The sequence below is a fragment of the Vigna umbellata genome, chromosome 1 (assembly GCF_029865625.1).
Source record: "Vigna umbellata cultivar VRB3 chromosome 1, Vumbellata_1.0, whole genome shotgun sequence".
NCBI classification, from domain to species: Eukaryota; Viridiplantae; Streptophyta; class Magnoliopsida; order Fabales; family Fabaceae; genus Vigna; species Vigna umbellata.
The window spans coordinates 66,673,391-66,688,466 of NC_142165.1; the positions used below are offsets into that span (position 1 = coordinate 66,673,391).

A 15,076-nucleotide genomic window follows, 5' to 3' on the forward strand; every position below is an offset into this window, starting at 1 on the left:
TTCACCGAGACATTGAGTTTAAGGTAAATTAGAAAGTGACATTAACATTAATGAAGAAGATGAATTCATATATGCATGAGAGTAAATTAGGTGAAATCTAAACCCAACAACAATATCATCAACTTCATTCATTCATTCTTGTGTTTAGCCTCAATTGATCAAATTACATTCATGTTTATTTTTATTGCATTTGCATTCAAAACCCCCAAAATTTGTTCTTTAGAGTCTTAATTAGTTGAGTAATCACATAATTGTTTAGTGCCGTGAGTCTCTTGGAAAACGATACTTGGTCTTACAATTTATTATTACTTGATACGATTCGGTACACTTACCGATATATTAACAAGTTTTTGACTCCGTTTTCAGGGATTAAAAATTTGTTTATTAATTACAAATTTAAAATTCTACTGTATTAACCAAACTATCGAAATATTGACTTGAACGTTAGAGTATTTTTGGCCTTGTTGAAGGAGTGTTAAGGAGTTAGAAGAACAATATAACCGAAATTAAAGACCACGTTAAGAGGCTCAAAGAAAAGTATGAACGGGTGTTTTGATTATGGTTTCTATTCTCACATCCGAAACAATATGTTTTCAGAATGTAGACGGTTCTTTAGTTTCACGAATAGCTAACGGTGGCAGAGCTCATGATTTTATTTCTTCTTCCGGTTTTCTTCTGCAATTTTCTTCCTTCAATTGCAGGGTTGTCTCACTCTGAGGGGGTTGCCGTGTTGCAGGAAAAAGAAGATATGGAGAACGCTAAGAGCTGTTTTTGTGACATTTTGCCAGAAATTGTGAAAGGGAGAGACTTAAGTAGGTAGTTGTCGGATAAAGGTTGGAAGCCTAGTTTGGCCAGTACCATCTAAAAACTAAATTATGAAATAAAAGATGTGGACGTTTGGAAGTGTTTTACTGAGCGCAGTAGGCTAAAATTTTCCACACTTAAATCTAAAGTAGACTTAGTCTAAAAATTTCAATGTGTTTATTTTTTAAGTGATATTAATGGATTTTTATAGTGACAAAAACAGTTATTTTCTTATTCATTGCTTAGAAGTATTGAGGCAGTGGTATTGTGATTAGGATTTATTGTTATAAATGGATTTCAAATTCAATATCTGGGTCCAAATATTTAACATCATGTACTGGTTTAAAGACCAAAATTACACAATTTCTTATTAACGTACAATTGCGATATCAAAATTTTATGGGGCTGGAGAAAGAAAACAGTAGAGGTGCAGGAAGAAGGATCCAGTGGTATCTTCACTGTTAATGAGTTCTCACGGGACTCTAAGACGCATCTCAAATTTGGAGATATATTTCAGATAAAATTTATAATATATTATTTTATTAGAAAATACATTTTAAATTATATAATCTAGAATGTATTTTACTTTTTTATTTTAGAATCTATAATTTGAAATACAAATTTGTGTTCTATAATATAAAATCTGAAATATATATTTGTATTATGAAATATAAAATCTCATGCAACACAAATATGTAAGATTATACATTTTGGAAAAAAAAATTGATGTTTAACATTTTGAATTATATAGTTCAGAAGGTCTTCATATTACAAAATCAAAAAATGGAACTGAAAATCTTAAATAAGAGGATCAATTTAGAATTTTAAAATTCAGGGGTGTAAGTTGAAATTTCGAGCGTAGAGAAAAAAATGCCCTGCTCGTCCATGACTGACGGTTATTTGGGTGCAGAGCTGAACTTAGGGTTTTGTTGCTTGTTCCTTCGTCTCCTCTCAATCAAACAAGGCTCTCATCCTCGCATAAACTTGGAAAACTTGGTAATATAGGAGACGGACAACGTTTTGGTCTCTGGAAATTCGAAATAGACAACCTAAGAAATAGTTTGTTTGTTCGTTGACGACAAACAAAACATTCATTCATTCTTGTTCACTAAACTAATGCAATCTCTAAAGTCACACCCTGCTCTTTTATTTTCTCTTTTCAATCAATTATCTTCTCAGTCTCTGACATCCTTCCTCTCTTTCTCAACCAAATGCCGTTGCCTACACTTCAACGAAACCAGTTCAATAATTGATTACCTAAATTCCAACTTCCAGTTCTCCAAAACCCAATCCCTTTATATCTCCAAACGTGTTTCACAGGGCAAATTCCCTCAAAACCCCTTATCAGTGCTCACTTTCTTCAAACAAATTGGCTTTTCGCAAAGCCAGATTCTCTCCGTGATTCGTCAAAGACCCCAGATACTGTTTACAGACGTTGACAAAATCTTAAGATCCAAAATTCAGTTCTTTCAGATGTCTGGATTCCAGGGTCGCGAGTTATGCAGCTTCATTTCAAAGAATCCCTCCATTTTGACTCATAGCTTGAAGAAAACATTGGTCCCCTCAGTTGAAGCTATTAGGAAAATTGTGTGCGACCAGAAAGATTTTATTCTTGTGTTGCGCAGATGTGGCTGGATACTCCCAAAGTACAAAAGATTTATGGACAATGCCTTCTTCTTGGAGAGGTGTGGCATTCTTGGGACTCGTTTTGCATTGCTACTCAAACTTCACCCAAGGATTTTCATTGCACAGCAGTCCTCTATTGAAAACCTTGTTTCTCGAGCTGTAGACTTGGGCTTCCGTGAAAATTCAAGAATGCTTGTCCATGCAATTCATACATTAAGTTGTTTGAGCGATAAAACATTTGAGAGAAAGCTGAAACTAATTAATAGTTTTGGGTTTTCCAACGATGAGGGCCTACAAATGTTCAAGAGAACCCCGACTTTGTTCAGAACATCAGAGATGAAGTTGAAAGTTGGAATGAAATTCTTCTTGCATACAGTTGTGCTGCCCAAGTCAGTCCTTATTCACCGGCCTCAGATTTTAATGTACAGCATGGAGGATCGCGTGCTTCCTCGATATAAAGTCTTCCAGCTGTTGAAATCAAAAAATCTCTGCAAGAAAGTCCCCAGTTATATTCATGTGTTGTGCTTGTCTGAGGAGATGTTTTTGGACAAGTATATATCACAGTTCAGGGAAAATGCAGAGGAGTTATTAGTAGCATACAAGGGTCATTATCTGGAGGCATAACCATACCTTCAATTCTGATTTTTCACTCTTCTACAGGAAGCCTGGGCAATTTGGGACCAAAAGTAAGTATTTGAGAATTACTCATAATGTATGCCTCTGTTTCATTTGCTAGGGACAAGTTATGATCCCGTTATGATGTGTGAACCATCCTTTAACACTCCGATCGCATATATCAATCAAAGTAATGTTTTCTTTTTCGTATATGCTCCTACCCAAGGTTTTGAAAACGGTATGCAACTGTGATTTCAGCTGCAACATCAATGTTTTTGGAGTGTATGTGACTGAAATTATAGCCACATTATTATGTAATTTCTCTCAATAAATGCAACGAAACTGCAACTGCAATAATTTAAAACCTTGCTCCTACCAAAGGAGAGGCTACAACGGGGTGGTAGTGATATCTTTCAGAAGCAGACTGCAAATTTTACCCTGTTAACGTTTTCTTCCATTGCATAGTCTTCTGTGCAAATTCTGTTTCGTCTCTTTTCTTCTTTTTTTTTTCTCGAGGAGAAAATTGTACTACTCTTATGATGTTGGATGGAGATACGGAGAGCAGCAGTTCTTTTTCAGCTCGATCAAGAATAGCTTTAACATTTCTGCAGACGGCCATAGTACTATCATAATCAACAAATTATTTGAATAACATATTTTAACAATTACAACAATTTTGTATACCATATTTATTTTCTTAAATTTTTAAGATTATGTTGGTCTTTACAACCTGACCTTATATTTCAATTCAGCATGAACTTCTGTTGATGCTTTCTCATGTGGCAAGAGCATTGGTTACTGAGTTCTCTAGCCTCTACAAAACAGGTGCTTGGACTGATCCAATTTATACTATCCAGTGGAGAAGAAGAAAATATACTCATGCTATGGTTACATGTTGAGAGCCCAGGCAAGTCTGGTTCTAATCACCCTTGAATCCGCAAATTGAATCTAGACATAATATATGTTTTTTTCTGAATGGATAGCATATTAGATCAAAGAAGATGATAATGAGATGCAACAGTGTATTGAGGACTCTGTGGGTAACAACAATACACAAAGAAATAATATTATTTTTAGGAACCATAAACCCAATGGTGTGGAAGTGTTTATCTTAATACAAATTAAAACTTGAGCATATTGTGAATTATGGCTCATATTTCAACAACCTTCATATGAGCAAGATTTTGATTCATATTGTGGATCATCTTTTTGGAATTATGAACTTCCTATGCTGCAAATCTGAACAATGTCAGTAGCAACAATATGCCCACCAGTTGTTGCATCTATTAGCGTTGAACCATCTTTAGAAGATGATAGACCAAATGGTTGAGCAGGATAGAAAATTCGAGAAACAACCTGCTATATGACAAGAACAGAGTTTTTAGTTCTAGCTGCCATAATATTCTAACCAGCTAGTTCAACCACTAAATTCATATGCTCAATAGCCATACTGTGAGCAGTTTCACAACCATGTACTAAACAACCTTTGTTGTCACCTTTGCAAAAATTTCAACACCAACAACCTAAGACATCAAGTGTTGCACCTGTTAACAATAAGTAATATATAAATGATTGAACAGAGAGGGCAAAACCTGCAAAGGCTAGATTAAGACCTGTAGAAAATAAGGCAACAATAGATTGAAGATAACCAACAGAAGGGTGAAGAGTTGATTATAATTTAAGATTAATAAGAGAGAGAGAGAGAGAGAGAGAGAGAGAGAGAGAGAGAGAGAGAGAGAGAATGTGCTAATTGAGAAAGAAAAAGAAAAAGAATTTGAAGGATGTGTTGAGTTAGCTAAGTGCACATCGTCTGATGATGACCACTGTGATACAGATGTTAATGCAGAACAACAGCAAATTGAGTCAAAAGACTCAATTACAAGATGATCTAATAATAGAGGCTGATCTCTTTAAGTCGTTGGGTGATTGTGATGTTGTTGAGATAGATTGTGATGAGAATGCAATGATGAAACCAAGTGTAGTAGTAGAATCACAAAGAGATGGATCTCAATTTCATATAATAAGGGATATTAAGTGATAGGAGAAGTTGTTGCATTGAAAACGTACCATTAGACCAAAAGATATAGTTGCTAATTTAGGTGTAACTCTTATTTATTTTGACTTAGTTAAACTGGTTTATATCACGGGGTTAATTGATGTTACCGACGATAATCAAATTGTTCATGATGAAAATCCCATTTATTTGGACTCTGCTGCTACCCATTGCTGAGTTATGTCCTTATCACTAGGCAAAAAATTATTGATAAACACAACTTATAATTTAGATAATTTAATTTATGTTATGGAATAATTGGTGCAACTTGAAGAATCTTTACATTTGCAAACCATAAATTAGAGTTTAGAAAGAGACATGATAATAAAGAGATTGATTTTTAGCTAATCTTGCCATCAATTGTTTTTTTTTTATTGCAACGAACCATTAACTTGAACTCGTGATTACATGAATGTGTTGCCTCTAGAAAGGAATAAAGAAAAACATAAGAAGTGTGGTTCTGTCAAACAGAACATAGAAATATGTGAAAATTTGTAGCATTTGGCGCCTCTTTGACTCTGCCGCTGCCGCTGACACCTCCATGGGAGTGGTTGTCGGGAAGGGCCGGAGGGTGGTAGTACTTGCGGCCTGTTTGGGGACAGTTAGAGTGAAACCTTGCGACAACCCTAACCCCTTGGTCAAGGATGCCCACAAGCTTCCCCATCCCCTAACTGCTCCCAATTAAACTCAAGAACCACACACCCCCTTTTCCTTTCTCTTTTCTCTCTAAATTTCTGGCGGGAATAAGAGAAAAAGGGAAGGGTGTGTTACAAAAAGACGAGAGACATAAAAATAGTTTATATAGAGAGAGAGATCGCTGTTTGTCGAGGAAGAACAGAGTGGCCTGAGATATTTATAGTTCGTGATTTTCTCGCGCACTTTCTTCGGCAGCGGCGTTTCTTTGCTTCTTCGTACTTTTAATATTATTTGGTTTGTGATGGTTGACTTGTTGAATTTGAACCGCGTTTCTATCTTTAAGCATCCTATATTTGACTAATTGCTTCTTCTTTTTTATTTTCTTTTTAAAGGGGTTTTCCTATTTTTGATTGTTTACTTTATTGTTATTACTATTATTAATGCGCACAGATTGAATTGCCGGTCAAGCCAGGTAAATAAAGCTCACTTGTGTTGAAATTAACAAAGGCTTAGTAACTAACGTTGGTTACCTTTTAAGACTTCTAACGTTTTGCACGACTTTTCTGAAAATTTGGTCAAACTGAGTTATAATTCAGAAGTGTAGTTCTGATTAAGTCTTTCATGATTTACAAATTTAGTAGAAGATTCTTTTAGTTTCCTTCGAATACGAGTTTGGGAAAATATGTGTCACGCTTTTATTTTTTTATTTGAATATTTGTCACGTTTTTTTTTTCTTAAAAGGGTCCGTTCGCCAAATATGGAGTCTACAGTACGATGATCAAATAAATATATTATTTGTTATTGTTATCTTTCTCTATTATTCTATCATTATTTATATTGTTAGTAAAGAGATTTATAAGCTAATAAATATCTCTCATTTAGAAATTTTAATTTTTAAATGATTTTTGTGATTTAAAAAATTGTTTTGATTAAGTTTTATTATAATTATTTTATTAAATATGAGATAAAAGTATGTTTTTAGTTGTATAAAAGTTTTTTTAGCTATTTTGATATGTATTAATATATTATACATAAGTTAAGCAAATGGAAGTGTGAGAATAAATTGATTAAAGCTTTATAAATCTTATAAATAAACCAAAAAATAACAAATAATCAAGCCAAATATTTGATTTATAGTGCATTTTTCAATACTAATATGATGTCCATAATGTAAATGAAGTAAGAAGTATTATTGTACAAGTGATATGATATCAGCTATTATGTAGCATAACATATGATACATATATTAGCAAATATGCACGAGAGATAAAAAGTCGTGTGTGCTCTCAAAATAATGAATATTTCACATTATATAATGAATTTTCAAGTGAATTTGTGCTATATGCAACATATGATATGTATTTCATGTTAAACATGTATATCATAACATTTGAAACTTGTCCAGTAGTCCAAACATGCAGTTATAACCATATAAATCCATATTTAGGCACTTAATCGATTACATTATTAATATAACAAATTATAAACTACAGTAATGATCAATTAATAGATTATGACATCCATTTAATATGTTAAAATTTGCAGATATGGTCAAAAGCATGGTATATGATCATATAACCTGTTTTTCATCACTTTATAACCTGCAAAAATATTTTTCTCAACATTGTACACTGTTAGTACACATAATCATAATATGAACAACAATTGTATTTCAAAAACTATGATTAATGAATGATATGAACAATAAACACTAAAGTGCATCACAAAGTGAAATTCCAGATTTAACACTCAAAACATAGTCAATACACTCATTCAATGTATTCATCCAAACATTCATGATAACCATTATCAAACTCAGTTATCACACTTCTTGAGCAATAAGCATCTATGAATTTAATCAACCAATAAATTAAGATTCAAGGCATTGTTCAACAATCAAAGTAGTTCCAAGAAGACAAATTCTAACAGCTAAAAAACAATAGAAACAGAGTTGTATAAACAAAAAGCCTAATGACTTGAATTACAAAATTTTTAAAACTAAATTAGACTAAGTTAAGATCCTATTCTAATAAGATATATTTATATATCCTTCATCCTCCATGTCAACCTCATCCTCTATGTCGCTTTCAAAGACATTTGTATTGTCAAATCCATCATCCAGTTTCCTATGAATTTTGACAATAGACCTATCGACTTTATCCAATCTGGCAGATTGAAGTTTCATCTGCTTGACCATGAATCTCTAAAATTTGTCTTCGGTTGAAATGACAGTTTAGCATAAGAAGCATTTGACTTGTCCATATTTAGAGGCTCTACTTCTTCTCCTTCCATGGGCAATAGTTGATCCTTGAAGGTCCAACCTATTTCACTTTTCCTTAAACCCATGTGATGAAGAGCAAGATTTAATATCATATTGGTCTTGTTGTAGCTCATTGTTACTTCACCAATAAGGTCTACGTAATAATGGCGCATGAATCAAAAACACTACATATGGATGGCTAGCCATATTTTGCTTGGTGATCTTATCCATGTGATCATCTAGATTGGGTTCATCTAGATTTCTCAGGCAAGCTTTATATATTGCAAGCTTGTTCACATCAGGCACTCCCAAGTGGGACTATGTCCATCAGGCCTGAAGCCAACAATGTTTGTCCAGATTCCTTCATTAAGCTTGATATTCACACCCCTTACTCTGGAGTAAATCATTCCATTTTCAACCCTTAGATTCACATAGAAATTTTTTATCAGATCAAGTAGAGTTGTCAAAACGGGTCACCCGGCCCGACCTGACCCGGCCCACCACGGGTTTGTCACTTAATGAGCCAACCCAATCCGGCTCATTTATTAGCGGACCAGAAAAATTCGAACCCGACTCGACCCACTACGGGCTGGTGGGTAAACGGGTTGGCTCAGTGGCTCACTTAATTACAATTTTTTTTAAATAAAAAAAATTACAAACTTTCTATAATACAAATCTAAACAAATTTCACTCCCAATATGGGTGTTTAATTAATTTTGAAAATAAGGAACTTAAATAATTTTTTCAAGCAAAAACAAAATAATAAATATTTTTTTATAAAATTAAAATTAAATTTTAATAAAATAAAATTAGGTAGGTGGGTTGGTGGGCCAACCCGGCCCACCACGGGTTCAACCCGCATGAGCCGGGTTTAAACGAGCCGAGTTGAAATCTGACCCGCATAAAAAAAATACAATTTTTTCTAACCCAATCCGACTCAAACCCGTGGTGGGCCGAGTTGGCTCGCGGGTTGTGACCCATTTTGACAGCTCTAAGATCAGGGTACCAATCTCCTAACATATCTGTGAACCTCTCAAGTCCCTGATATTTCAGTCAATCCTGAAAGACGAACCCTTCTTGCCTGAAGAAGTTTATACCCATATACTTGTGCGAAATGATCTTCCGAATGTGCTAGAAGCATTCGAAGTTTGTTTGTGCATCTTCGTCACTGATGCACCATGTGGGGCTTACAGACCTAACCTTTTGAACAACTCTCTTGTAGCATTTGGAAGAGGATGCCATGGGAATTGAGGATTTCAGATAATTTTTAGAAAATTAGGGTTGATTCTGGATACAAAGATAGAACAACGCGAGAACAATTTAATTTATTTGTGTTTTACCCTAATTGATTAAGTGTAGAGAAGGAAGCCCATTTGAAAATTGAAAAGTCCATACTGAAGCATATTTAATCAATTAACCTTTTAACATAACATATTAAGTTCATTACAGAACACAATTATACCAAACAGAGAGAATGGTGACAATAGTCTAATCGATTAGATTACTAACATAATCGGATAAAACACATAGAAATGGATAATTTTCAAATTCTTATACATTCTTCTCATGTCAAGCAACTAACATAAATCACACACATCCAAATGATTATGCAAAACATGAATGATGCATGTTTTATCAATACCACAACCAATTACCATATTTGATTATCTCAAGGAGTTATAAGCACTTGAAATAGGACTTATGTTTAAGCTTTGTGTTTTTGTTGAACTAGTGTGTAACATCTCAATAATTATAGTATTAAACTATAATAGAGTTTTTACATCATTAATACAATAGAACAGTTGACGAAAGGAGGAATAAAAGTTTTCCTCATAAATATACAAACCACAATTAAAATTTTAAACTTAATACAATCCAAACTTAAAATGGAGATAGAAACATAGGTCTTGTCCACATAAACTAAACACCGATCGATTCTCCATCTAACATCTGCTCCACCGACATCTCATCACTTTTTGCTCACACCCACTGGATGAATTGCCGAGAGAAAACACACAGCACAAAATATACAACCAGACAATAGACAAAGCAAGGGTGAGCTAATTCAATAGAAAACAACATGGTATATTTTAAAACTATAACATAATTCCAAAATTTACAAGTCAAATAACCCAAACATATCATAATCAACATAAACTTGTCTCATTTTGATAATCGTATGAATGTCAAACTCTTAGCGGGTTCTACACTTGTAGTGGTACCTGCTGGCTCAATCCAAGCGACCACTAGAGCTACCTCCTTTCCTACTCTGTCCCAATATTGATCTTCGGATAAGGATTTCTCACTCTCCACCACATAGCTCTTTCTCTCCATCACGTAGGTCATTCTCTATGTGAGATTAAGACTATTGAGAGCATCAAAATGAACCCCTAAGTCAGAGCTTCTACATTCATACATACAACACTTGATACACAATCAACAGAAGTCTCTCCTTGGAACTCTTTTCCACACTTTCCATACATACCAGATATCTCATCACAATCATCATATCATCAAAAAATATATCACAATCATTAACCATATCTCAAGAACAACTCACTCATACGCAGACATTACATACTATCACATGAAAACATTGCATATTAACATAGATTTCTTTATGACATCTTGATTCTAACACTTAGATAATTCAAACAGCTTGGAGACCTTCACCAATGGCTCCGGAAGGGTCAAAAACCCCCCAAAACAACTTAAAGAATGTCCAAAATGAACATCCAAAACCCCCCAAAACATAAAAAACACGCAATTCGCCTCGTGTAACTCGCTCAACGAGTTCTTCACTGGCTCCAACGAGTTCTTCACTGGCTTCAGCGAGTTCTTCACTTGCTCCAGCGAGTGGTTCATTCGCTCAAGCGAATGGACCGTTCCAAAATTGCGAAAAATTCATTTTATGGTTTGTTCCTACGATTCCCTTCATAACCCAGACTTTCTAGACATCTAAAATTCATTCTTAATCATCACAAATATAAAAAATACTCTCAAACATCAAGGATTCATATCCTAACTCTACAAATTCTCATTTCCAGTGTTCAAATCACAACCAACTATCATACGCAGATTCTATCCATGGCATACCAACAATCCAAGCTTATCAAAATTCTATGAACATCTAAGATCAGCACCAAAATCAACATGCTTAGGAACGACAACGGTTAATCGATACTAACAACATCAAATCATAACATACCTTAAAAAACCATCATCGATATCCTAATTCAACCAAAAATGGAATAAAGTTTCATTCTAAAAACATTTACCGGTTCAAAATTCATATTAGAAAACCTATTCTTCTTCTAGATCCATAAACAGACTCAGAATCATCGAGACATACTCATACCTTCATTTCTAAAACTTCCATCGATTAAAACGCCTAACAGAAGCATAATCTCTTCATAAACCCTCAAACAAATGCCAAACCATCAAAATAGAAGCATATCCTCATTCCAAACCGTTTACCGATTCAAAAATATATAATAGTAACAGAATTTCATTCTAAAACCATAAACAGAATCAAAATCGTAAACATAATCAAGAATCAAGAGCATACAGAACCAAAAGACTCAAGGTTAGCTCCCCTTACTGTTTTCTCTTTAGCTTGTTCTTTGAAAACGTTGTGTCGACATTTCCCCAACTTAGAATCCTTCCTCTATGATTCAACGAAGCTCTGAAACTCTTCCACCCCAAGGCTTAAGTGTCTCTGGTCTTAGGTTCAGTTTTTGAACCTTTCCCAACCCTATAATGCCTCTTAAATAACCAAAAATGTGTTTAGAACGCGTTCATATGTGGTCAACTTGCTCAAGCTAATCCACTCGCTCAAGCCAATGGGTTAAATCGCTTGAGCTCGCTCAAGCTAATGGGTCAGCTTGGTCGAGCGAATTTTCAAGCGAATATTTAATTTTCGACAACTGTTTCTGCTTTCGACGCCTTTTCAAAGGAATCTTGACTTTCCAGGCTCGCTCCAGCAAATTTCCAAGCTCGCTAAAGCGAAAGAAAAAGTTGAAGACAACTTTTTTCGTGTCTTCGGGCACTTTTCGGAGGGAAAATCGACTTGCCACGTCAGTAGCTCGCTCCAACGAGTGAAAGGACTTTGACAACTTTCTCAGTCCGATTGAACCCCTTCCCGAAGTCGAAATTATGCATATGAGTACTACAATCAAAGCTCTTTGAGTCTATTATCCAATGGAAAAAGAATCAATCAAAAATATAAAGCCTACAAAAAGTTATAAGTAAAATACTAAACCATGTCAAAGTTGACTGCATTATATTTTACACTATAACTTAAACTTGTGTTACAACTTGTAAAACTTTTAGAGATCATGCTAAGATCTCATATAAGCGGCCTCACACGACACTTATACATGTGATTTCATCAAGTGTATGCTACAAATCATACACCACCTATGAGAGATATGAAAATCTTTAAAACTTTGTTTAAACTAAACTCCTTACACCAAATAGAATTTTAATTACAAAGTTTAACCTCTCAATAGAATAGATATAATTTATTTAAAATCAATTTAGTGTTATGAAAACTAATAAGTGACTTATTTTCACCTATATGAACCTTATTTAATGGATCTCCAATCACAAAGATTGGTTTACCATTACTTGTTTATTTGCAAGTGGTTTAATCCTTATTCCTCTCGATGTTTCTAAAATCATGTTTCTTTCAAGGAGTTTTGTAGGAAGATATGTTAGACTCCGTTATGATTTCACATAATTAATGGAAATAGTTTCATTCTTTAGCGTCTGATTTACCAAATTATGATGTGAATCTATCGGGATAGAAGAAAAGAGAACTGACATGATTTTTAATGAAGTCCAATTGTCATAATTTCAACTCAAAAGGAATAACATTTGCTGATTTGGAGAGGCCAACAAGCATGTTTTTGTGTGCACTAATGTTAGTTTATTTTACTTTATTTTGTTGTAAATATGAATGATATTCTACAGTACCAAGAATGTGGACAATGATTAACTTTGCAATTGTAAACTGAATTTTATTGGTTGGGTGAGTTTTGGTCGCCACAATTTGAGTCACAATCAACCATTAAGTAGAAACATCATTATATTAGCTTAAGTGGATCACTATTAGTTAAAGTGAAATCATTATTAGTTTAAGTGAAATCATTATTAACTTAAGTAAAATATAACTGCAATTAATGGATCCTTTGTAATTGTTATGACTAATGTGCTATAAGCTAAATCGTTTTTATCAATAAAAAAGTGAAGTTTTATTCAGAAATAATTGAGTTTATCTCTTTGTATATTTTGTTTTTCTAAATTAACATGTATGGTTATATAGTTATATAAAGTATTATTCCCCTATGGCTTATGTTTTAGTTTGTATTCTTAATTTTGAAAATGTCTTCGACATTTTATATGTTATATTTATTTGTCTATGAAGTGTCACACAGTATGACCTCATGTACCTACCCACTACATAGGTGGCAAACATGGATGACAGTTGTGAGGACAAACATGGACCTCAAAATGCCAGGTTATGTTTCATTTTCTTTTCGGTGTGGAGAGGAGATGAGGAAATGAGTGTTACAAATTTTGAAGCTTGGTCCTCTATATCAGTAACAGAATTTCAGTGAGAATGCAACACTATTAGTCATCTATTTCTGCTTCAATTCTATGACATTACCTACCCTGCTATACTTATTTCCCTGACAATTTTATCTAATGCATGCAAAATGCAAACAGGTATGATTCTATTAAATGGATCCTCAAAATTAGACATTAATCAACTTCACAATAACAATGTCAAGAAAAAATGGACCTAAACTACAAACAATGTGAGGGTTTAGCTGGCTTAGCCACAAAAGTTCAGTGTTGTATGGATATAGAGGTACTGCATTCAGATATCTATGTCGAAGTTTAAAATCAAATTGCCTGCAAGAAAATTGAGTAAAGAGAATGTGGGAGATGCTTCTTATATTATCATAATAAATGCAAAAGCTACAATATCACAGGAAAAAATGAGATTATTAATGAAAGTTCTCAAACAATGAAATGACCTTGTTCTGAGGAACTTCAGCTAATTCTGGGTTCGCAGGGGCTGGAGTGTTTTGAAATATCAAACATCAAGGTCTGTCATGCAAAAAATTGAAGACCCTTTCAACAGTATTTTTGCCACGCTCGTCATGTTTGTGCAATACAATGGTACAACCTTTGAAGAAAACAAATCAATAACCGCTAGACTAGTAGACACTAGGGACACACAAAAACACCCTCAGGGAGAAGATTCCACTGCGTTTATCATGTTGAACAGAGACATGGAGTTGCAAGAGAAGCAGTTAAATGAATTTTCAACATATTTTAACAATTGCAACAATGTGGTATTTATTTTATTTTATAAAACTTTAAGCTAATATTGACCATCACAACCTGAGCTTATATTTCAATTCAGCAGGAAAATGTTTCAACTTTAAGAAGCCTTGATCTGGGTTCAAATCTAGGTGTGATTATGGAAAAATTGTACTGAATTAATATCTATTACACAAGGTTTGGTATTCCTTTGAGAATACTGATCAACAAAATTTTGTTGTTGTCTTTATTAGGTCTATTGACCTGTTTACAGATTTTATAGAACAATTCTTGATGTCAAAATAAAATGAATAGGAATGAGTATGTAATTCAGATAAAGGGTACTGAAGTGTCAAAATTGTTACACGGAATTAACTTGAACTACATGAATGTATTGGCTGGCTACAAAGGAACAATAAAAAAAATAAAAAAACATGCTTCTGTCAAACAGAACAAAGAATTATGTCAAAATTTCTAGCAGTTGCAACCTCTTTGACTCCGGCGGCATCGTTGGCACCGCCATGGGAGTGGTGGGCGTGGTTGTCGGAGAGAGACGGAGGGTGGTAGTACTTGCGGCCTGTTTGGGGGCAATTAGAGTGAAACCTAGCGGCAATCCTGACCCCTTGGTCAATAATCTCCACGAGCTTTCCCATGCCCCTGACTACTCTGGATCAATCTCAAAGGCTCACACCCTCTTTTCCTTTCTCTTTTCTCTGAATTTCTTGATTGTAGAGAAATTCGAACAACGA

At 34.2% G+C, this 15,076-nt stretch overlaps 1 protein-coding gene across 2 annotated transcripts; it reads left to right on the plus strand.

The window, feature by feature from the left end:
• Positions 1 to 1,634: 1,634 nt before the first annotated feature.
• On the plus strand, positions 1,635 to 6,095 carry LOC148206117 (uncharacterized). Of its 2 annotated transcripts, none has more exons than XM_088104095.1 (2): positions 1,635 to 3,116; positions 3,798 to 6,095. In XM_088104095.1, exon 1 carries the CDS (start codon positions 1,921 to 1,923, stop codon positions 3,052 to 3,054), a length of 1,134 nt encoding a protein of 377 aa, XP_087960221.1. In that variant the 5' UTR covers positions 1,635 to 1,920; the 3' UTR covers positions 3,055 to 3,116; positions 3,798 to 6,095. The 2 variants fall into 2 exon arrangements, with proteins under 2 accessions (XP_087960221.1, XP_087960222.1); XM_088104096.1 differs by having other exon boundaries at positions 3,871 to 6,095.
• The last annotated feature ends 8,981 nt before the right edge of the window (positions 6,096 to 15,076 follow it).

What these genes read in the sequence shown, in the direction of transcription:
- LOC148206117 (XM_088104095.1), top strand. Translation starts at nt 1,921, where the DNA reads ATGCAATCTCTAAAGTCACACCCTGCTCTTTTATTTTCTCTTTTCAAT.